The following is a 22,963-nucleotide window of genomic DNA, read 5'->3' on the forward strand; positions in this document are numbered from 1 at the left end:
GCTCTTCAGGCCAGACCTGAGCGTGCAGCTCTGCCTTCAGCAGTGTTAGGAGCCTCTCCCCGTGTCCCTTGCCTGTAGGCATATAGAACTCCAGTGTTTCTGGAGAGGTGTTTGGGAGTGGAAATGGGAAACCACCAAAGGGAGAACCAGACAGCCCCCCAACCCTGCCCCAGGTAGCTTCTACAGGCCAGGCTTCAAGTAAGATCTATGCTTCCTTAATGCCTGTCTGGTCAGTACATCAAATCACACACTCTTTAGAGAAAGAAAGTAGGGAGATGGGGAAGTAGGGGAAGTTGTTGAAGTGGAAAGGGGGTTAACTGATCTTTGCTTGTGCTCAAGGGACTCACCGTAATTCTGACTGGTAGCTCATGACAAGTTTCTCTGCTGGGTCTCATTGGGTCACAATGAATCAGCATCCACTGAAGTTCAAACTGGTGAAAGGCAGCAAAGATTAAGTTAACTTTCTTTTGGAAGATAGAGGAGGTCATTTAAGAGAGATGTTTTTAAGTGCGGTCTAATCCTTAACTGATTCAAAACCAACTTGAACTTGTTGACCTCAATAGACCTTTGCTTTTCCTTAAATAGAAATTTTTCTAATGGATATCAGCTGGAAGTGCTTCCCAAGTTTCTCTGATCATTTGGATGTAGCTGTCCTTGGCTTTGATTTATTCCAGCATAGCCTTAGCCAGGAAACAGACCACTAGAACTGATTTCCTATTTCTGTTCTCACTACAATCTCAAGAGGTAGACTCTATTAAAATGAGATTCAGAGACAACTTTCCAAGTCACAAGCCAGAGTCTGCATTGGAAACCAGGCCTAATGAACTCCACAAGAAATATATGCTCTAAAATTTTAGCTGGGAGACTAGGGACAAGGATTTCAAAAGAAATGGCAACCAAGAGAACAAGTAGAAGAAGGAAAATCCAGTCCTAAAAATAATTTTCATATTAAAGAAAACATTCTCCATAGAGTGGTTACCATTTTAAATGGAAAGAGCATGAACTGAAGTTGAAAAGAATAAGAGGGAAATCTAGGACTTGGGAGAAAATGATCAAAAATATTTAAATTTTGTACAACCTTCTACCCACTTTAAAAGCAAATATATTCTGACAACATTTTATACTTTTAACAGGCATTTGGGAGGAAGAATGCAACAAGAAAGACATAAAGAAAGAGTTGCTAAGTATAAATCTGAAAAGACCCTCATGTGACAAGACAAAAACAAAAAAATCATTCGAATTCCACCAGAAGTCTGAAGCCATGTGCCATGCTAGCCATTCTAAATTGAGTAGGTTCCCTGCTAAGCAGTTCAAATTAAATCCATATTTCTTGGATAATAGATGCTACTGGCATTATAAAAGTGTCTGGTTACATATCAAGTCCCAAATCTAAGTATTTACCTCTTTTCTTTCATCCAATAGTAACTTCTATTCCTTCCCATCTGCCAAATGGATTCTAGATCTGCTGAATCTAGAACGCAGTTAGGTGTTTTTTTGTTTGTTTGTTTGTTTGTTTGGTCCACTGTTGCAGACACATTCAGAGTTGAGATTACAGGCTAGAAGATTGAAATTGGCAATGATGGATGAAGTCCTTCCCTTCTACTCATTAAGGAAGGGAAGTTGAGCAGAAAGAAATTTTCCATTTTATGCAGAGGTGATAAATAAACCAGTAAGCTTTTACATTCCTGCATTGGCACCCCTTCCAGCAGGATTCTGACCATTCTAGAATTCCTCTTCCATCGCTTCCCACCCACCAGATGGACTCTAGATCTACTAAATCTAGAATGAAGTTAGATACATTTTTTTCCACTGCTGCAGCAGCAACCAGAGTTGAGATTGCTGGATGGAAGATTGAAATTGAAAATATGAAGGATTTTTTTTTCTCTATTATTTTTGTTTCATTCAACCCTATCATTCCTTTTATCTAGAAAACTGTGGACATTGGCAAAAAAGTGTTAAGATGGATAGAAAGTAAGTGAGAAGATAAGTCAAAACATATTTTAAGATAGGAAGTTATCTATAAATTGCATGAGAATTATGCTGATCTGTGTGTCCATGGTGTGAATGATTTAACAGTAGAATATTGACATATTGAAAAAAGACTGCTTTCCAAATTGCACAATCTGTTTTGGTCAAGGATATCATTTTGTTCAAACACTTTACTTTGAACAGAGTAGTCTTATTTACTTGAGAAAGATTTTATTTGAGTTATGTTTTATATTTCAGTGGAAATTATATAAGGAAAAAGAAAAATAGAATGGAACGAATTTTTCCTTAATGACTATTAAATGTCTGGTGTGTGAGGCAGTTCACAGATGAGTAAAAGCAGGACACAGAGTTCAGCTTGTTTGTATAGGTTACACAGCTAGTAAATGGCAGAGCTGGCCCTCCAAATTCTTCTGACACTAAAATTGAAAATTTTTTTCTGCTATCCCACTTGAACTCCCTGAAGAATACATACTATCTCCATAGTGAATCATCTTTCAAAACTGGTAATGAAGGCATTTGGTGATTGAACTTTATGTAAAAGATGAGAAAAGAAGAGAGAATTAGAAGTTAAAACTGTGTAAGCTTGTTTCTACCATCTGCCAGAAAACTTCAGAACTAGACTAAGAAACTTTCATAAAAATTCAAACTTCCCCACTTTGTGTGCTTGTTATAGAAATATATCCAGAAGCAAAATTACTAGTGTTCCTCTACAAACTGACAGCTGTGTCTATACGCACTTACATATTCATGTGTATAACAAAATATCACATAGCAAAGAGAATTGTTGTTCTTCTTCTGACTAGATAAGAATTTTGCCAGAATAAGGAAAAATGTGTTAATCCTCCCCAATCCTCAAAACAAAAGAACACTCACACAAATTTATTTACCAGTTCTTTGTGGATTGGTAACTCAGACTAGGCATACATTGTATATATATGATATTTTGATTCTGAGAAATGATTCAGGCCTTAATCACCCTGAGAAACATTAATTATACAGCCAACCAGGAAACTTACATCCTTTGTTTAGCTAGTTCATTAAAGTTACTTATTGCAAATGTGATTTCATTAAGCTGTTTTCTCAAAAATGTAATTCTCTCTAGATAAATTGGTACACCTGTTTAAATATGCAAAATGCAATTGTGGCACATAATATTGGGAGAATGAAATGTAATTCATCTGTGAATACAGCCTGAGTTGTTCAGAGTGCCACATAGATCAAGGGTTCTGAACACATCTGTGCATCCACATAAACACCACCTACGCACTAATAATCATCTATACAACAACCTTTTTTTTTTTTTTGGCATGTAGTATGACTTCCAATTTGCATGCTAATTATCTTGAAGGAAGATTGGCAGGGTGCTTTGGTAAAAGTTACTTTCAGTATACAGCTAAAATGAGGATTTCTACACATTTCTCATTTTCATACCTGGACTCATTCTTTTCTTTGAAAACTTACAGACAAAATATATGTTTTTATTTTAATTTAGCCCGCCAGACAACATTTTTGACGTCCCAATAGAAGCCAACCGCTAAGAAACATTCTAGGAAAAACCAAGGATATTCCCCACACCACAGTTTACAAATTGAAAGATGAGAAATGTAGAAATATAGAGAAATACACTTTTTAAAAAAACTATTAAGCAGACCATAAACTTCCCTAGCACAATCCACCCTATTCAAAATAAAATGTTTCTCCATTGTCTCATGGGAAACTGAATGGTATGAATATAAATTGCCTCACATCTGTCCAGAACTGGCATTATCTAACCCTATTCTACAGGACACTAAGGTATAATTTTACTCCTGAGACTAGGCAGCAGACAGTACACTCAAGCAAGGAATTTCTGCCCCATACTCTACTTTTTAAATAAGATAGTAACTTCTACTTATTTTACTGGATTGTTGAGAAATGTTAATAAAATAGTTAAGCCTTCTTGATAATTATATAAAAACTAATGACAGACAACTATCTTTTCCTTCTAAGAGATAATACTAGTGATAAATTATGGGACTTGCCTTCATGAGACTAACTAAAACTCTCAGTTCTCATCCTGCATACAGTTTATGATGAAATGTTGGTTCCTACCATTATAAAGACCTTCCACCTTTATGATGGTAAAGCTTCCTGGATATAAGAAGGAAGCTCTGCCCTCTCTCAAAATCAGAAAATCTCCCAATTCTATGAAGACAAAGCCATGCAATTCTAGACACCATGTGAGGAGTACAATTAAATATGAGGAGACAGCACTCATCTGGATCATAGCAAAGCCTAAGACAGAGGGTGAAAGACAGTAGATTTGGAATTAGAAGACCTGGAACATAGTTGTATAGTTTTTAACATATCTTTATATAACATGTGGTTTGAGATAAATATTATGGAAGACACAAAATGTCAAGTATAAAAGGCAGAATCTAGGTTTAAAATGCTTTTTGATAAAAAATATTATAACATAAAGACTTTTTCTGGCTGAAGTAGTCAGTGAAGGGATCACATAACATGCAACATGTGAGTGGGGCCCTGAAGAGTAATTAAGATTTTTACATGAAGAGAGGGGGAGGATGATGGTTAGGGTCCTCAAGAGAGAAAGTGGGACAACAAGGGTAGGAAGAGACCAGATGATCTGGGTCAAATTTCTGATAATATTTTCACCTCAAATTGTAAGCTAAAGAATTTGAATAGGGCTGATGATGTGGCTCAAGCGGTATCGCGCTCTCCTGGCATGCGCGGGGTGCTGGGTTCGATCCTCAACACCACATAAAAATAAAAAATAAAGATATTGTGTCCACTTAAAAAAATTAAAAATAAATATTAAAAAAAAGAATTTTAATAAATATTGGATAGGTAATTATTGGGTTATCATCAAAGATTTTTATCCAGTGGGTAGGAATGGGGAAAAGTGATTGATTTAGAAGGGCATTTTTCAAAGAGATTCATTTGATCATAAATGCCTGATCCTTTGAGGCATCAAGAAGTTACTATATTAAAATATCAACATGTATCACACTCTGAACCATGATGAGGCATCCTGAGCTTCCTGTCAACTGGAAAAACAAAAAACAAAAAAACAAAAACCTGGTCTTCATTCCACATCCCCCTTCCATTTTCATCCTATTCTCTGTTCCCTTTTATACAAAACTCAAAGAAGTTACCTATATTCATTGTTTCTAATTCCTCTCCTCCACATTTTCTCTTGAATCCTTCCCAATTGAACTTTCACTCCCAAGACTCCACTGACTCTTTGATCAACTCATCCTCGTTGGTTTCTAAATCCAATAAACAACTCTAAATCCTCTTCTTTTTTGACTTAGTTATAGCAATTGCACTAATTTCTTATTCCAGGCTCCTATAAATACTGTTTTACCTTGAATCTCAGAGCATCAAAATCTCCTATTCTCATATGTCATAGATTTTCTCCTTTCTAATCTGCTTTCATAAGTCTTCATTTCAGCAACCTCTAAATGTTGGTTATTTCAGGACCCAGCCCTAGTTCTTCTGTGTTGTGTTGACAACTCCCACAGTTCAGCTCCCAGCTGAGCCTGTCTCCTGATTTCCAGAAGCATACACCTAACTTAACTCAGCATTTTCCTTAGATATTTAATAATGACCAAATTCCTGGTCAGTCTTACGTGTATTCTCATTGATTTGTTCTTGCTATAGTCTCCCATGTTGGTAAATGGCAGCTTCGTACTTCTAGTTATACCAAAAACATTTGGTATCATCCTGATTTCTTTTTTTTTTCTCTTATACCCCAATCCTGTTTTTTTTTTTTATCCTCAAACTATCGGCCTATGACCACCTTTCACCAACTCTACCACTACCACCCTGTTCTAAACTAAGACCATCCTAGCCTGAATCATAGTAGTAACTCTTAAAATCTCCCTTGCTCCAAAGTGCTTCTTTTCTTCTCTCCCTCCTATGATACATTATCAAAATAGAACCAAAGAGATCTTTTCAGAAGATGAGAACATGTTACTTATCAACAGAAAACCATCTGTTGCCCATCTCACACAGCATGACAGGCAAAATGTTAACAATGTCCCCACCCCATCTCCATGATGATCCTTCCCTAGCCCTGTTGCCCATTTCTCTCATCCCAAACACTCTGCTCTGCAGGTGGTCCTCAAACAGCACACAAGCATGGGTACCAGTTCCTTTTCACAGACTGCTCTCTATTCCTGAAATCCTCCTCCCCTATATATCCACAGACCAGTTCCCTCAACTCCCACAGTTTTCTTCTAAAATGTTTCCTTCTCAATGAGGCCTTCCCTCAGGCACTCTGATTTTCCAGTTATGCTTTTCCCTATATCATTTATGATTACCAGGCATACTATACATGTACTCAGTTTTTCATGTCTGTCTCCTCTCCCCAGAACAAGTTTTGTTGAAGCATTAACTTTCACTTCCTCTATCACCTAAAATAGTGCCTATAACCTAAGATGTCAAATAGTTGTTGACTTCTAATGAATGAATACATACAGATGAATAAGTGATATACCAAGGAAAGAGTTGATTATATTTGCTGGTGGTTTGATTATGATTTGGGGGAGGCCCCTTTTTCTCTATGGGTTTTAGTTTCTTCCCATATAAACTGAGAGGTTTGGATGAGACATGCTCAAAGTTTCCTCCAGCTCTAAAAGCCCATGATCCTATTGACACCACACTCTAACCAAAGAAACTACCATACAGAGATTAATATGAACAAAGATTTCTTTATGATCTTCTACATAGATTTTTATAGAAATGGAAACACCAATAGCACTGATTTTTGTTTTGCAACTGTACGGGCATAGATGAAACCAATAGAAAAATTTAGTGTTTTTGATTTTTGATTAAAAGCAAGTTTGGTCATCATTTATTTCTTATTCTAGTTATTTATAGCTTTTCCCCCCCAGTAATGGCAGCTCTGTTTCTGTGTGTTCTGATTTCATTGCCACCTAGTGGAAAATCCAGCTGATGCTGTTAATATGGTCTACAATGCAGTAGGCTAGGTTTTATCTCCAGAAAATTGTTTTGACAGTCAGCTTTAAAAAATACTTCACAAATTAAAGTGTTAGAAGATGTGTTTCTCATGGGTATGTATAAATAAGATTACCATTTCTTTTATTAATTTAATAATTCCAAATAAAAAAAGTATTTTGAAAGGGTACACTTGTCAAAACAACTTAATAAGCAAACATAATAATTCAGATATTATGTAGAGTAGATAATATATATTCCTTAAATCACTGAAAACATAACATTCCTACAGTATTTATCCAATACCAGAAATAATATTAATCACAACCTCAAAATTTATTATCCCATGTTATCATGCATGAAATTTAATTGCTTTTGTTTTTGGTTTATCTCAATTAAATTCTGTGGCATAAAGGAAAGCACAGACAGCTTTTCCACCAACAGTTTTACTAGCTCTCACATTTTCTCTGAATCTAATGAAAATAAACATAGAGCAACACATTTGAAACATCCTCTTTAAAGCATTAAATCTATCATGTTCTTGTTGATTTATTTGGAATATGCACAGGTGAAAAAGAAGAATGGTTTGAGTCATAGATTTGTAAAATCACATAAACTTTTATCCTCCCTCAAACAAGCCTAGACTACCAGTGTACATCTCTGAAAAGGGAAAAAAGCTAACTTTGTTTTCTAATAGAGCTGTACCAAATAACTCTCCCAGGCAATCATGCTGACAACAAACAATAAAGAACCTATCATAAAATAACATGTTTTTATGGTATGCTGCCAAGAAATTGAGCTTTGCAGTGGGATAAATGGAGCCATCCTAAAATATAGGCACAAAGGAGAATAGGAAATAAGGAATTTATTGCTTCAAAATCAAAGCTAACAATCTTACAGCAGTACATTGGGAAAAAGTATAAAATGCTCTGAGCCCACTAAATAACCATGAATGATGAGAAGGTATTTGAGTTGTAGACCACATGAACATCTCTATCACAATCCTTTTGAAAACCTTTTGAATTTGGCTTGTTTTTCCAACTTAGAAAAGAAAGGGAACAGAAAGATAGGATGGAGAGGGGGAAATCACAATTACAATATAAGTGAGTCTTTTAGCATTAGTGATCCATCAAATGTTGCTTTCAATTGCATTTTATTATATAATTCTTAGGACTACCTTTTGAAAATATCTGTAGGAAAGATATTTTCCTTTTGATTTATTCATTAAAGAAGGCACTGACCCTGAAAAACGTAATCAATTAATATTCAAGTGATGAAGATCAGAGTGAATCCAATTGTATGGAAAAACACACTGTTCCTTACTGTTTCATGCTATTTCATGTTATTTCACTTGAATTTAAAAGTTTTGACCCTGTAAGACTGAATATTTGCTGTCTCTACATTGAGAAAAGGATAACCTATTAGTATAGCTCTTCTGTCTCTCATAATATGTACATATCACTTCCCATCACCTTATAAGACATCTAAGGGTCAGGTAGTCGTGGTTGCTCTTCAGTAATTGCCAACAACTTCAGATTTTAGCCAAACTGATGAAAAGTCCAAGACGGTAAACCATAAAACAAAAATAAGGGCAGCTCATCGCACTGGACTTTTGTCTACCGACTTGTACTTGATCACCTTGAGTTTTAAAAAGTGAGGAGCATAATCAATTTAGCAAGACCCTGTCTCAAAATAAAAATAAAAAGAGTTGGGGATGTGACTCAGTGGTTAAATCACCCTGGGTTCAATCCCTATTACCAAAAAATTTTTATTTTATTAGATTCATCTATTTCTGTGTAGTTTATAGATTTACTTCTACATGTTTAAATTAATCTTTCCCTTACACTGGTTCATTTAAAAAATAAAAACAAAAAACTCTGTGTTACTTCTTTATAGTATTCATTTTTTTAATATTTATGTTTTAGTTGTAGTTGGACACAATACTTTATTTTATATATTTATTTTTATTTGGTACCCAGGGCCTCACACGTGCTAGGCGAGCACTCTACCACTGATTCACAGCCCCAGCCCCTAATATCCATTTTTTTAGCCTCATCTTTTAACTGAAGTCTTTAATGTGTGTAAAGTTTCTTTTTATTTATGATCCAACATAAGGATCTCTTTGAATAACCAATATTTTCTGCAAAATCATCACCATTTTTGCACTGATTTTCAGAACCCATTCTATCATGAAGTTCTACATATACAACAACAATGAAAAAAAAAGTGAGGAGCGGTGTGGGAAGACTAACAAAATTTGCAAAGGGAAGAATTTTCAAATGAGAAGTCCATCTGCTCTGGAATACTGGACTTATCTAGTATTCTGGATAACTCCTTTTCATCCATAGGAGATCTCTCAGAACTCATCGCCTATACTTTTCTCCCTACCCTGACTTGAATGAGGAGGTATTTCAATGTGCCTCGATGGCACCCAGCATGCTTCACTATCATGGTCCTTATGGTGGTATACTATGAATATTTTTTAGTCCCTCATTCTCCAGATAAGGAGTCAAGTTGTTTGGTTTCCAACTCCAACACCTTCTCATCTTTGGAGAAGACAAATTTTGTGATTTATTTGACTACTGTTTATAGACATTCAATGAAAGTTTATTAAGTAAATAAATGAATGAGATTAATGTCTAAGAATGTGCTTTATATACTGTACAATATTCCTTCTTTTTAACATTTACTTGTCCTGAAAAGCAAATTCTGAAAAATCTAAGCAGATTACTAATGCCTTACAAAGTAAGAATGATAAGATACTTTATAAAGAAAGATATATTGTTGTATGCATTTTTTTCTCAAAGAAAAGCTTCTTGATGTGAAAGAAAATAAGATAGATTAATTTTTTATGCTTAACATTGTTTCTTACAAGCCAGTAGACCTATTAAGATAACTTCTCCAGCTGAGAAATGAAGGTTATTTTATCTGTACTTACAATCTTGCCAAGTTGATGCCAAAATCAAAAAGCTAATGGGAATTCAGCATTTTGAAAATGTCAAATTGGTAAAGTAAGGGAACTAAGATGATTTTTTTAAAAAGCATAAATGGACTTCTCTTACATACTTTTGTTCTTTTTTTATCTTACCAGGGTGAAGGTTGAGGGATAAATTTTGTAAGAAGTTTGAATTTGACATTGTCACCTGCAGTCCTTGAATGTAGGTCAAACTGGTTTTTATAATCTTGATATAATTTAGTTATCATTGCCAATGCTGCTATTGCTACCACCATGGTCACCTGATATGAAGCTTTAATAGGGCATGAGGCTCAACTCTCTTTTGTGTTTCCTGGTGGGGAAGTTGGATTTTGTTCTGAAGGAATAAATTTATTCATGCCTATTACAAATACTTTTAATATTGACTATAGCATACAGACTTAGAAAAGCTCCTCAGTGGGTCAGAAGCACAATGTAAAACCAGAGGCCAGGTTCCTAGTTGCAGAACAAAATGGAAAATACTGGGTACGAACTGGTCTCCATTGTGATGTGAGACCATACTTGATAGAAAGTACAATCAGTTATAATACCATTGGCAAGATTATAGTATAATGAAATAAGCCTGATACTTTATCACTCTGGCAATCAGACAATTTAATAGTATCTGAGCACCCAGAATTCAGAGTTACAAAGACTTAAAATGTTTTTTAAGCCCAATGAATCAATAAATTCTTTTGAAAACTACTTGATTGATATTCCTCACAATAAGAAGGTAGCCTAAATTCTCTGCACCCCACCCATGGCCCAGGAATGACAGAGATATAAGTTCAGTATTGTACAGAAACCTCTGCAGAGATCTTGCTGCACAGAATTTCAAGATGGCACAACAGTGGTCCCACAGGCTTTCTAACCCAGCCACTTGAAGTGTGATAACTCATTAGATGAAAAAATACTTTCTCAAGAGTTTACAAGCCAAAGCATTAACGTGGCAGTTAGAAATTGCTTCCTGTCCATCACAGAATATAGAAATTTCACACTACCTTTCACACTAATCACAAGTCTTCCCTCAAAAACAAGTTACTTGAACAATTCCATTACTGAGATCCATGATAACCTTTTTTTTTTTTGAGAAGTGCACAGAAATGATTCAAAATCATTGTATCACCCCTACTACCCTCTGTGACATGTGTTTTGTGACTAGAATTTAACAGCTCCATACCAGTATGAGAGACAGAGACATCAGTGGTGTGTTTATACTGAGCTCTAACATCTTTGGTCTCCTTTAAAGTGTTCTTTAATATATATTTTTTTAAATTCCTGTTATAATATTATAAAAATATCCTCTTAAAATATTGTTCAGTGAAAATGTAACAATTCAAAAGGATAGAACTATAAGGTACTTGTCAGCATAATTATAGGGTCATTATAAAATTCCTTACCTTTATATGCATGAATCACCACAGTAAAATCATGAACAAAGCTTTAAAATCCTTTATGTCTATAATGTCATGTGAGACTACTTCTCAATAAGTATATATTATACAATCTATATAATTTTCATTCTTGTTCATAAGATACTCTCTAATCTCATCTCTCGCCACTCTGCAGTTAGTATCCCTCCCTCTTCCCCACCCCGCCACTCACATTTTCAGACACATTTATCCTACAAACCAGCCTGCCTGTAGACATTTAAATGTGGCCTACATATTCTTGACTTCTTTTTTCCTTAATGGTCTTTTCCTCTGCTGGAATGCACCTTTTTAAAATTCCAATTCAGATCCTTTTGTTTCAAAATTCATTGCCTCCAAGAATCATGGAACTCTTGACTAATTGAATTTGGGATACATCTTCAGCTTACTTTGAATATTCTCATTAGTTATATTTACACAATTTGTACTACACAAGTATGGTTACCTCAGAAGGATTCTGGGTGCTCCAGGTGGGTATGTAACACCCTCCAGGTAGACTTTAAGCTCCTCAAAACCAGGAGCTATCTGCTTAACTGCCTCTGATTCCCCATTCCATTTGGTACATGCTAGGTTCACAATAGGCACTGAAGGCTTTTTGAATAAGTGATTGAGTAAATTTTTAAAATGAGTAACTACTTCTTGTGTGAGGTGTTCAGCTAATTATCAATGACTTCTGGGGTCAGCCTTAGGGACCTGGTTTCATTTTCATCTACTAAGTGATATTATACTTACTGGAACAGAAACTTGAGGATTATCTGCAAGTTTTCCCAGCACAGCAAAGCCATCAACATCAATTTGGCCTCTTGGCTTGATAGGTAAGGATTCAATCCTGTTGCAGTCAACAAAAAGAGTAGCACTACTCCTTTCCACGCCAATCATGATCTTATGCCACTGGGAATCAAATAAGGAAGGCAAATTTGAAAAGGCTGCTGTTTGGAGACTTCCATCCAGGCCCTTATATGAAAATGCAACCGATTGTGTTTGGCCATTAATCTTCACGCCAACTTGTTCCTTCCCAGAGGAATCCTGAATCTGCCAAATGCTCCAGTTCTTTTCAAGTGTGCTTCCAGTCATCCGAAAAGTAGTTAAAAAGGAATATTCTTCAGGCAGTCCACTGGGATATAAGTGCCTGAGAAAAATTTTGAAACAGTATATATAAATCTGGTTTTCTGAGCTCATACATATTTAGCATCTTCCCTCTATGCTATTTCAGATACTAGACCTACAGGAAGGTTACAGTATGAAAAACTATGTAGTATTTGTTCTTTCATGACTGCTCATAAAGACCTTCACAGAATCATGCACCTTAATGCTCCATCTTAAAATACACATTTTAAAAACCCCTCCCTCCTAGCTAAGGAAGGTTCCCAATGCCACATAATTCCAACAATATTACCATTTATGCTACCGAAAGAGCTACTGTTAAGCAATTCCATCTCAGCCAAAAAACACATCTTTGCAAAGTTCTCAGCAACATTTTTACCTTATGTGAGAAAGGAGATTATTTGGAATTCAAATCAGCTCTACTGGTTTATGAAACCATTTAATTAAAGTGACTTAATTTTTTAATTTGTATGTAACATATCATAATTGTTATTTTCATAATTGCCCTGCTATTCTCCTACACAGTTGCACTCTAGACCCACATAAGCATTATAAAAATCAGTGACTATGCAAAACTTGATTTAGAAGTTTCCTCACACTAAGAATATTTGTCTTTTCCAGGCAGTTCAAAGTATGACATTTAGGTAGCCGCTGATCGCTTGTCACCAGATGACAAGCAAAAATGACCAATTTTTACTTCTCTATCCCAACTCAATTTATCATTGCTACTTTCTTTACTGCTTTAAAGGGCAGTGTGAAACCATTAGTGACCAAAGGCATCTCCATCTACGTGAAGACAGCAATCTGAAGATTACTATTTGGATCTTCTGTTGAAGCCAAACTACTAAGAGCTAAAGACTGAATTTTAAAACCAAGACAGATTGAACATCATCTTTCAAGGACTCGACCCAAAGGTTATACCTTCCCTTTCTCCTAAGCATAGAAAAATTCCTGAACAAGGAAGAACTGCTAGGAAAACTAGATGCCAATAAATTTTGTTTGCTAGAAAATAAAATTTGAAATTTCTAGAAATAATTATATACTAGGAACCAGAGTTTCAAATAACTCCTTCAAGTCAAACTCTTCTTGTGAAGAGCAAAGAGAAAGGCAAGAAGAAATATCCCAATGGATGCTATTTCCATTTTTTTTTTACAAACTAAAATGATAACATGTAAATCTATCACATTATCATGTGTTATTGCCAGTCATATGAAAATATATTGTTAAATTCAAGAATTTCTACATTAGTAAATTCTTTAGCTTAAAGAATATTTAGCCATAATGAAACTACTTTACTAAGACTATCTATCTTTACTTTGACTTTTTCTACAAAACTTTATTATATAATAGTATAAAAATTTTTAACTTCTTTTCTTCAAGGATTTGTGCAAATCTTCAATAAAATGTGTCAACTACGAGCTAGGGCTGGGCTCAGTGGTAGAGCACTTGCCTATCACATATGAGGTACTGAGTTCAATACTCTGCACCACATTTTAAAAAAAAAGAAAAGAAAGTTTTTAAAAAATGGAAATGATGTATGTAAACTCAGAGACAAGCTGATCATCAAAAGGCACAATGGCTGCCATCTTGGTTGCTCTCTCTTTAAAAAAAAAAATGTCAACTATCTCAAAAATTATCATTTTGTCCAATATAAAAATGTAAAACTTTTCATCTGAGTGCTCTTTATCATCCAAATCCTCCTATTAGCCATTGGCGGGGTAGGGGTGGTGAATACTGGGTCCTTTACCACTAAGCTATATCCCCAGACTTTTTCTTTCTTTCTTTCTTTCTTTTTTAATTTTTGAGACAGGGTCTTGCTAAGTTGCTTACAGCCTCACTGAGTTTCTAAGGCTGGTCTCAAACCTGCAATCCTTCAGCCTCAGCCTCCCAAATTGCTGGGATTAAAGGCGTGTACCCCAGCATCCAGCTTAGCCATAATTTTGGTTTGTTTTTATAAAACTGGATGAAATACTTTATATAAATACATATTTTTGCATGCTCACTTATGATGCTCATTATTCCTATTGCAAAGTTTTCAGTTCACTAAATATCCTTTATATCTGTCAAGTATACAGCAGGTTTTAACATGTAAATTTAAAAATATTTAGTTTGGAGTTAAAGAATTTTAAAATGTACTAGAACTATTTACAGTCCTATTTTCTCAGAATGGAGCTAACTACCACATCATTCCAGATATTTGTTTTTAACATAATTTGTCAGTTTGTCATTATTTCCTCTGACTTTATATTTTTTAGAATTACACCAATTCCAGAATAACCTCTAGAAAAGAAACTAAGGTTCACCAATGATAATATAATATACTGCTTATTGTATAACTATAAAAACTTGTGGAAGTTTGTACATCAATTTAATTGACCTTAGTAAATTTGGACCTGGGAAATAAATGTGTAAAGTTGTACTCAATGATGCAGCTTGGCAAGTATCCATTTAAATTATAAATAGATGCTTTTTATCATTCTTTTAAATGAGTTTTCTGGACTTAACTAGGTGCTTAAAGAATGTATTTTCATATTTTTATCCAAGATAGTTATTGTTGAGGTGTGAGGTTTTTACAAAAGATAAATCTTAATGCTTTATCTTCTTCTTTTCCTTGAGTATTACCTTTGTATCTATACAAATGTGTATATATAAATACATATATATATCATATTGACATATATATTATATATAGACACATATATTATATATAGACATACATATAAATTATATATAGACATACATATATGTCTGTATATTTGTCTATGAATATGGTGAGGAAAGCTGCAGAAATAAATCAGTCCCTAAAAATAAATCTGTTTTGATTCAGGAAGTCACAATAACATGCTCAGGCAACTCTTCTGCAAAGACATGAGGTTAACTGATGGATTTCTTCCAATTTGTGTTTCATTCAACCTTTCCTACTCAGTGAGCAAAGAGATTATGTTTAAAGTAAGACAGGATGTGTGCCAATTATCTCTGACTTGGTGCATATAAACATAAAAAAAGAAAGATAGGTGGTTTTGATGTTGCTAAGAGAATACCTTATTTATAGATGTACTGTTAAATCAAAGGTATCTGTAAGTCTCTTTCTCTCCATGCACGTGAATGGATGTATGTATGTGTGTATACAAATATAACTAAGACTATCAAGTTAATCATTTTTCAAACTAGACTAGTACAGTTTGTCAATATGGTAAGAGAAGAAAAATCAATTTATCTTACTGCTCATATTAATAAAATACATGCACATTTGTATTGCCTATGACTATTTAAAAGTCTCACAAGTCTAATTTCTGGAACAGTCAGTCTATTGTTGATTTTGAGCACCCAAAATTTTGCTCTTGTAAATATGCCATGCACATTGATAAGTAAACCTGACAGCATACATTATTCAAAAGAAGCTGTGTCTATAAATAATTTACTCCATTACATGGCAATCTTCACAGAGTACCTTAAATGGAGAACTATAAGGATTTAAATAAAAGATTTGAAAGTCTTCAAACCTTGAAACATTTATTTATGATCTTAACCTAAATAAAGTGAAGAATTCTGTTTTTAAGGAAAACAAACAACATGTTTATAAGTAGGAGCCGACAGTGTTAAACTAGCATGCCTAAAATAAGGAATAAAAAATGGCAAAGAATTATGTATCTCATATCTTTAAAATAATTTTTAAAATAAAATAAGGATAAATTATGACTCTATCACATTAGTCCTATATGCCATAATTTTTCCTTCGATTAAGATCCTGCTAATTGTTTGTGTTAGCTGTCTCAGAACCTATATTCTCCAGCACAGAAAGTCCCTTTAAACCAAGATTATCTGCTTTCTGAGAACAATTCCAATCACTACTTTCCTTGTCACCTGGCTTTTGAATGGGTAGGACTTAGAAAGGAGCTTAAAAAGAAAGAACACAGTAAGGAAAAAAGACCTGTGTACATATACTGTCCCCTCCCAGCATGTTGCACCACTAGCAATCAGCACTTACCTAACAGCACTGTATACCAGGCTCTGCTCAAGCACTCTCCCATATCAACATTTGCTTCACATACAACCTTGTGACATACTTCTGATGGTTATTCTATTTTTCAACTGAGGCAATTGAAGTTTAAATATCTTCTCCAAAAACATATTTTACTACCTCTTTGGGACTTCATATAACTCATCCATCTGGCTCACCTCCTCTTTTAATACCTTTCTCCTCCTTCTTTCGTCTAATTCCTTCCTCCTTTTTTCCTCACCTCTAAATAAGTCTCAGCAAAAAAAAACAAAAGTTTTAGTCTTTGTGGGGGCAGGGAATCAATGAGATAGTAAATATAAAGCAATAGCCTGTGTAGAAAGTTTAGTACTGGCTCTCAGAATTTGGGGAAAAACAACAAAGAGGGCTTATATGATCTCAGGTTGATGGTCTCTGAAATTAGAGCTAATGATAATCCAGATTGTGCCTCAAATCACAGAAGAGAATTTAGATCAACATCAGGGTGTCTTGTGTCTTGTTATAATTTTATTAAATAAAGGAAAAGTAACATTTTTGAAGTTTATTTAAGAACACAGCACTTCTTGCATGAAAAGAATGTAAAGTGGAGGAATAGTCAATGTAGCTGTCATCATGTCTTTAATCATCCCTAAAGGCAAATGGTTTGTTTAGGCTCATCATGGAGTTGTGGTTATAAGCACAACCTCTGAAACCAAGGGGCTTGGGTTTCAATCCCACCCCAACCCCACATGTGCCAATTTTTTCATTTAATTTTGCAACTAAACTTTTGAGGTTTAGCTTCTTACTCCATTAAATAAGGGTAATACTGTCCCTACATCACAGGGTTGGGAATAGATTGTAATTAATGTCAACTAGTACATCTATAAAAAGTTGTACAGTGTACTATTATTGTATTATAAAATATAGTATGCTGAAAATGTGAGTTTTTATCTGCCAATCTGGCACCATATTATATCAGTTTCTTCTACCTGTACCAAAATTTTCTTTTATAAACACTTAGAAGTTTCTACAATATTCTTTTTTTTCTAATTAATCATTATTTACCTTTACAACTTAAGGTCCACTAAAGTCCTAATCTTCTTGTTCCTCTACCAAAGGAATTTTAATTCTGTTTTAACAATGCACTAAAACACATAATAATCATAACAATAACACATAAGGTAAATAGGTAACAAAAACTAAATCACTAAAGCTCATTTATAACAATGGTACTACTCCACGCTTACATGTACACTAAATAAAACACCTCAGTAATAAAGAATAAAAGTCTTAATTCTAGAAAGGAGACCAAAGAAATGGAATATTTTTTGTTATTATCACTATCATCATCTATGTTATAATTATTTGAGTTTTGCTTCTGTTTGGTGTCTGTCAGGAGCCAAGCACTGGATGTAAGGTTTTATTTCAGCACCAGGACACTTGAACAGCACCACTGTGAGTCTCCTAACCACACTGTGGCTCTGAGTTAAATTTACGTTTAACCTCTGGCACTTTTCACAGAGGGTCCTTTCAGTCAAAACCAGACAGATTATTTTAAAAAAATAGAACACAAAGTTTAAAAAGCCATGTCTTAAATCAATGTAGTCTCAGTGATTTTTTTTCCTGAAATGGGAAGTAAATTATATACTGAGAACATGAAAAGCACTAACACTTGATAAGTGAATAAATTCCTTAATCTTTAAATAAAATCATGACCCAAGAAATGTTAAGCATGGGAAAATTCTCTAACATTCCATAGCTATCCATGTTTTAAAACACATTTGAGGGAGATAATTGGATAAAACATTTTTGATAAATTACCTGGTAGGAATCCTGAAATCTACATTATTTCCCAACTTGTAAGCCACTTGTAATGAAGTTGATCCCACCACTCTCTGGATAGCTCTTCTAGATGCTGCTTTATCTACCTGGAACTGAGAAATCAGGTCAAATCCTGTAGAAATAAAATGCAAAATCCAAAATGAGATTGGTTAATTCCTTTCCACAACTCTCACAAATAAAAGAATGAATTCAGTTTGGAAAACATGCATTTTCAATATGGCATATTTCTACTTGCCTGGCAAGTCATCTTGGCCAATCCTGATCTTGGGACAGAGTTCATTTTCCCCATTAGAATTTGAATTGACAGGGAATCCTACAAAAAAGATACCATGTTATCTCACTTCATCCACTACAGAGATTGCCAATAATTGAGCAACTATTTAAAATACAATCTCATACAAGCTTGCTTGTAAGTAGTATATTTGGCTTTAACTCTATACCTCAGTGATCCTAATTCATTCACATTCAACTTATTCTGGAAGGGATGCAAGGCACAAAGTTGATTTAATAATTTGTGCTGGAAAAATGTTTCTTTGAGGAAGGGTAGGAATTTGTTCCTTTTGGAACCAACCAGAGATGTGCAATGTCCTGAAAGGCACAAGGTCAGACGTCTGTTTGGAAAACTTCTGGTGGTTTGGGATAAAAAATATTCCTTAAACATCACAAATTTTAGAATTCTAATGAGAGTCCAGAGTCAGACTTGAACAATTTCAGTGAGGCTTCTGAGAGTGAAGTTCTCAGGAATCTTTGTTAAGTAGAAGAGGGATCATCTGGGGGAGACTTAGGATTCATTGATCCTAAATAAAATATAGAAGGTGCATTTAATTTCACAAATTCATTTCAAGACATCAAATAAAGGTCCCAACAAGATTATTGGCAGTATCCTAAAATTGGGAAGAGTAACAAGAAGATAATAATTATGAGAAGAATTAAACCCTAAATGATGAGAAATACAAGAATTGAATTGGGTGCTCTTTACACATGTGGAAGATTGTCCTAACAGAGATTTTTTTTTTTTTACCCCCACAGGAGACTTCCTATAACCCTCCAACCTTGGTACCTTGCTGAGACTTACTTGATGACAAAGACTTCCTAGGCTTCAAAAACAAAAAATTTATAAAGCTTTTTTGGCTTAGCCATCTGAGTACATCAAACATTTTCTTCAGATCTCTCTTTATACCAAATTGTTGGGGGTCAATCCATCCATCTATCATCCATTCATCCATCCCCATGTCCACCCAACATTTACTATCATCTGAATCAGGCACAGGGCACACCTGATGTCCTTCCTGCCCACTATGATCATAGTCAGGACTTCCTTTACACACTCAGCACTGAGCCCAGCAACCACTACAGCATCCCCATGGGCTGAAGCAGAATTGAAAAATGGAGGTGCAAAGGACCATGGGTGCCTCACTCAGCCTTCACTCAGCCACACCCTTGCTTGATCACAGTCCTACCTGTTTCTGGAAACAACCAATATTTCAAAAGTCAGAAACTATGGTCCTTACTTGGGCGACGCTTAACGGCCGCAGATGCCCAGGATCCCAGAAAAACGCATACAAAGAAAAATACTGGAATTTTCCTAAAAAGATGAGAAGATAAATGAGTCAAACAAGAATCCCTCCAGATGAGAAGCTTCATGTTTTTAAACCTGGTTAACCTGATTAATGTAGGTGATCAATTCCCAATACAGATGATTTGCTCCATTTAGACTGAACTTAGAGATTTTAAAGAATTTGCACATCTCTGACTCCCACTGTCCCACTGTGGTGTTATCATCGATTTCACTTCCTCAGTATCTCATTATTTCACTCTTTCTATACCTTTTTCTCTGTCTCTGTTTTCTTTAACTTTTGGTTTCCTTGCCTCTGTGGCTGTCTCCTTCTCTCTTTTCCTCTGTCTCTTTTTGTACTTCTCCCTCTTGTTCTCTTGTCTTCTCTCCACCCCTCACCTCCTTTCATTCTACTACCACTGCAGAAACACAGATACTCGGTTCCAATGATCCCTACCCCAGTCTTGTCACCACTCTTTCCATTATCCAAATCTTACCAGCAGTTCTTCATTTTCTCAGCAGTTTTCCTTGGTTGCCAACAGCCCCTGTGAAGAAAGGGTTTGGGGGATGGGGAGTCACTGCTCCCCTAAGGCCCCTTCACTGTCACTCTGGGATGTAGATTCTGGCCCCAACCTTGGTCTCTCCTGCCCTTCTGAGGGCTAAAAGTAAAGGAAATGAACTAGAGGCATCAGATGATATTTTAACTGAAGCAGAGGAAAGGGGTGGGGAGAGGCAGCTCCATAAGCCCAGGTCTGGCCAGGGGTGTGTCCTCAAAGCTAACAAGGTTACACTGAAGGAGGTATTAACAGGAGAAAGTTTGCTGGAAAGCAAATAATAAAACCAGGATGTGGGGAAACTCACCAGAAAGATCCAGGCAAGCTGCTATAGGAATACAGTAGAAGCTTTTAGAACTGCTATAGGAATACAGTGGAAGCTTTCAGAACTGCTATAGGAAGGGATACAGTGGAAGCTTTTAGAGGACTGAGGATCCAGTAAAGAGGTGCCCATTGGAAGGCAGAGGTGTTGAGAATTGACGGAGTCCTGCTGCCCAATCAACCGAAGTTTGAATCCCCATTTGTTCTGAAGCTAATGCGTTGCACAACACTGGACAAGATAACCTCTTTGTAACTCAATTGCCTTAACTAAAAACAGGTTGAAAATACATAAAAACAATTATTTTGAGAATTAAAGTAGATTAGCAAAGGCAAAGAGTCTAACACCAGATATTCTTTGTCATTTTCATAATAGCTAACACTTCTTCCTGGGCTTCCCTCTGTTGACAGTGCTTGAAACCTAGTGGGAATTTAGTTCTCACAACCACACTATAAAGTAAGACTGAAATTATTGTCATTCACCAAATAAGGCACAGATATGAAGTAACTTGTTTAAAATTGCATGGCCATTACTCAATACATGTTAACTCTCTCTACTCCACAGCTGGAAATCTTGATAAAAGGTGACATTGAACCCCCTAGTTGTCATTATGAAATGAATAGCACTGCTATTTCTTTTTCATTTATTTCTTTTCAAGAAAGTCTTTTCATCTTCTGCCTTCCTCAGTTCATGGGATGAACTGTGAAGGAGGTCAACAGTAATGTCCATGCTCTTCTCCATTCCTCTTCTATGAGGGACCCATGTGTTGGAGTCCTGTCTCCCCCCTCATAGGACATCCATTCCCTCATGCTGCTTGGGGCTTTTCACAACGCCCTTTCATTCTCCTTAGTCGATCAAAATTCCCATTCCCTCATTCTGGCGCAGGACAGAACTACAAATGGCCAGAGCCTAGTTTATTTGTGTAAGCCCATCAGGATGAAAGGAGAAGTCTATTAACCTTAGAGGAGGAATTGTGCAGATGGGGACCTTCCTGAGAAAGCACAGGAGGTAAGCCAGCCCTAGAGCCACAGGGAAAAAGGCATTTTCCAAAGGGCTTTCTGCCAAAGTTCTTTATTTGCCATATGGACCCTCTCATGGTACGTACAAATTTTCCTATACAATTAGTGTTTGAGAAATCCTTTTGTGAAGTGTTTTTAGAGATCCCACCTCCGTGCTTGCCCCTCCCCAGCTCACTTTAAAGAATTCTCTATGACTAAAATCTGAAAGCAGGTGAGGGTGCCTTTTAATAAAAGATAAAAGCATGGATGGGAAAATATGTTTGTTCACAGTGATCTGGCTTTTTTCCAGGTTGGCAGTTTTAAGATGGTGAAAGGCAAGTAACATGTCCATTAAGAAAAAATTGTAAATTCAGGGAAACAAAGGAAAATACAATCTTTAAGGAAACTTTCCATCCCTTCCTCAATCCCACTTTTTATTAACTATATTTCCTAACACAATACAAGAAGCTCACAACAGTGAGCAAAGCCCACACTGGGTCAGGTTGTCCCCTCATCAAAGTTTCAGAAGCCTTTTCTTCCTTAACACCATTTCCTTACTTTACCTAAGAGCTCAGCTCAAAAGCCATGTGGAAAGGAAATCTGGTCAGTGACAACACATTAAGTGCACTAAGACAACTTGACATTTAAAAGAATCAATTTTATAAGTATTTTATACAGAATAGTTATATCTTCACCCCCTTATATCCCTACTCTGTCCACACACTCTTCTTCAGAATATATACACATACTAATTTTTTCTCTTGCTATGAATAAAAAATTTTATTTTCTCATGTTTCATATCCGGGAGAATCATCACAAATAATCATCCTTCTTTGTCATTTACTTTCTTTCATTTTTATTTTCAATTAATTGAATTAATTTTATTTTCTATTTCTTAAGTAATGCTTAAGTATTTATTGAATAACCATATGTACCAGATATGTGCTGGGAGTTGCAGAGACAAAAAAGCATCCTTGCCCTGAGGGTAATCTAGAAGGGAAAAAAAATGATTGCAATATTAAGAATAAAATGATTGTAGCATCATTGAGGACAAGTATGAACTCAGTGCAAAAGTGTCAGGAAATTTTTCATAAAGGAAATAAAATCTCAAAGGATGAAAAGAAACTACCAAGCTGTCATGTATTTAAAAAATAAAAGCAATTAAAAAAGAAAAAGAAAGAAGGAAAAGAAACTACCAAGAGAATAAGTGGGTATAGTACATTCAGACAGAGAAAACAGCAGATGTCATGACAAAAAGGT

At 35.4% G+C, this 22,963-nt stretch overlaps 1 protein-coding gene across 1 annotated transcript in view; it reads right to left on the bottom strand.

The window, feature by feature from the left end:
• Col9a1 (collagen type IX alpha 1 chain) overlaps window positions 1-20,800 on the bottom strand; it is an 83,742-nt gene extending 62,942 nt beyond the window's left edge. Inside the window, exons 1-6 of the mRNA XM_015487952.2 lie at window positions 20,330-20,800; window positions 19,789-19,862; window positions 18,513-18,590; window positions 18,257-18,389; window positions 12,088-12,484; window positions 348-431 (exon numbers count right to left, since the gene is read on the bottom strand). Of these exons, the coding sequence (XP_015343438.1) occupies window positions 348-431; window positions 12,088-12,484; window positions 18,257-18,389; window positions 18,513-18,590; window positions 19,789-19,862; window positions 20,330-20,343 (780 nt within the window). The 5' untranslated portion in view covers window positions 20,344-20,800. The remainder of the gene's footprint in view (window positions 1-347; window positions 432-12,087; window positions 12,485-18,256; window positions 18,390-18,512; window positions 18,591-19,788; window positions 19,863-20,329) is intronic.
• Window positions 20,801-22,963: the final 2,163 nt, after the last annotated feature.

Source organism: Marmota marmota, unplaced genomic scaffold (genome assembly GCF_001458135.2).
Source record: "Marmota marmota marmota unplaced genomic scaffold, marMar, whole genome shotgun sequence".
Classification (NCBI taxonomy): domain Eukaryota; kingdom Metazoa; phylum Chordata; class Mammalia; order Rodentia; family Sciuridae; genus Marmota; species Marmota marmota.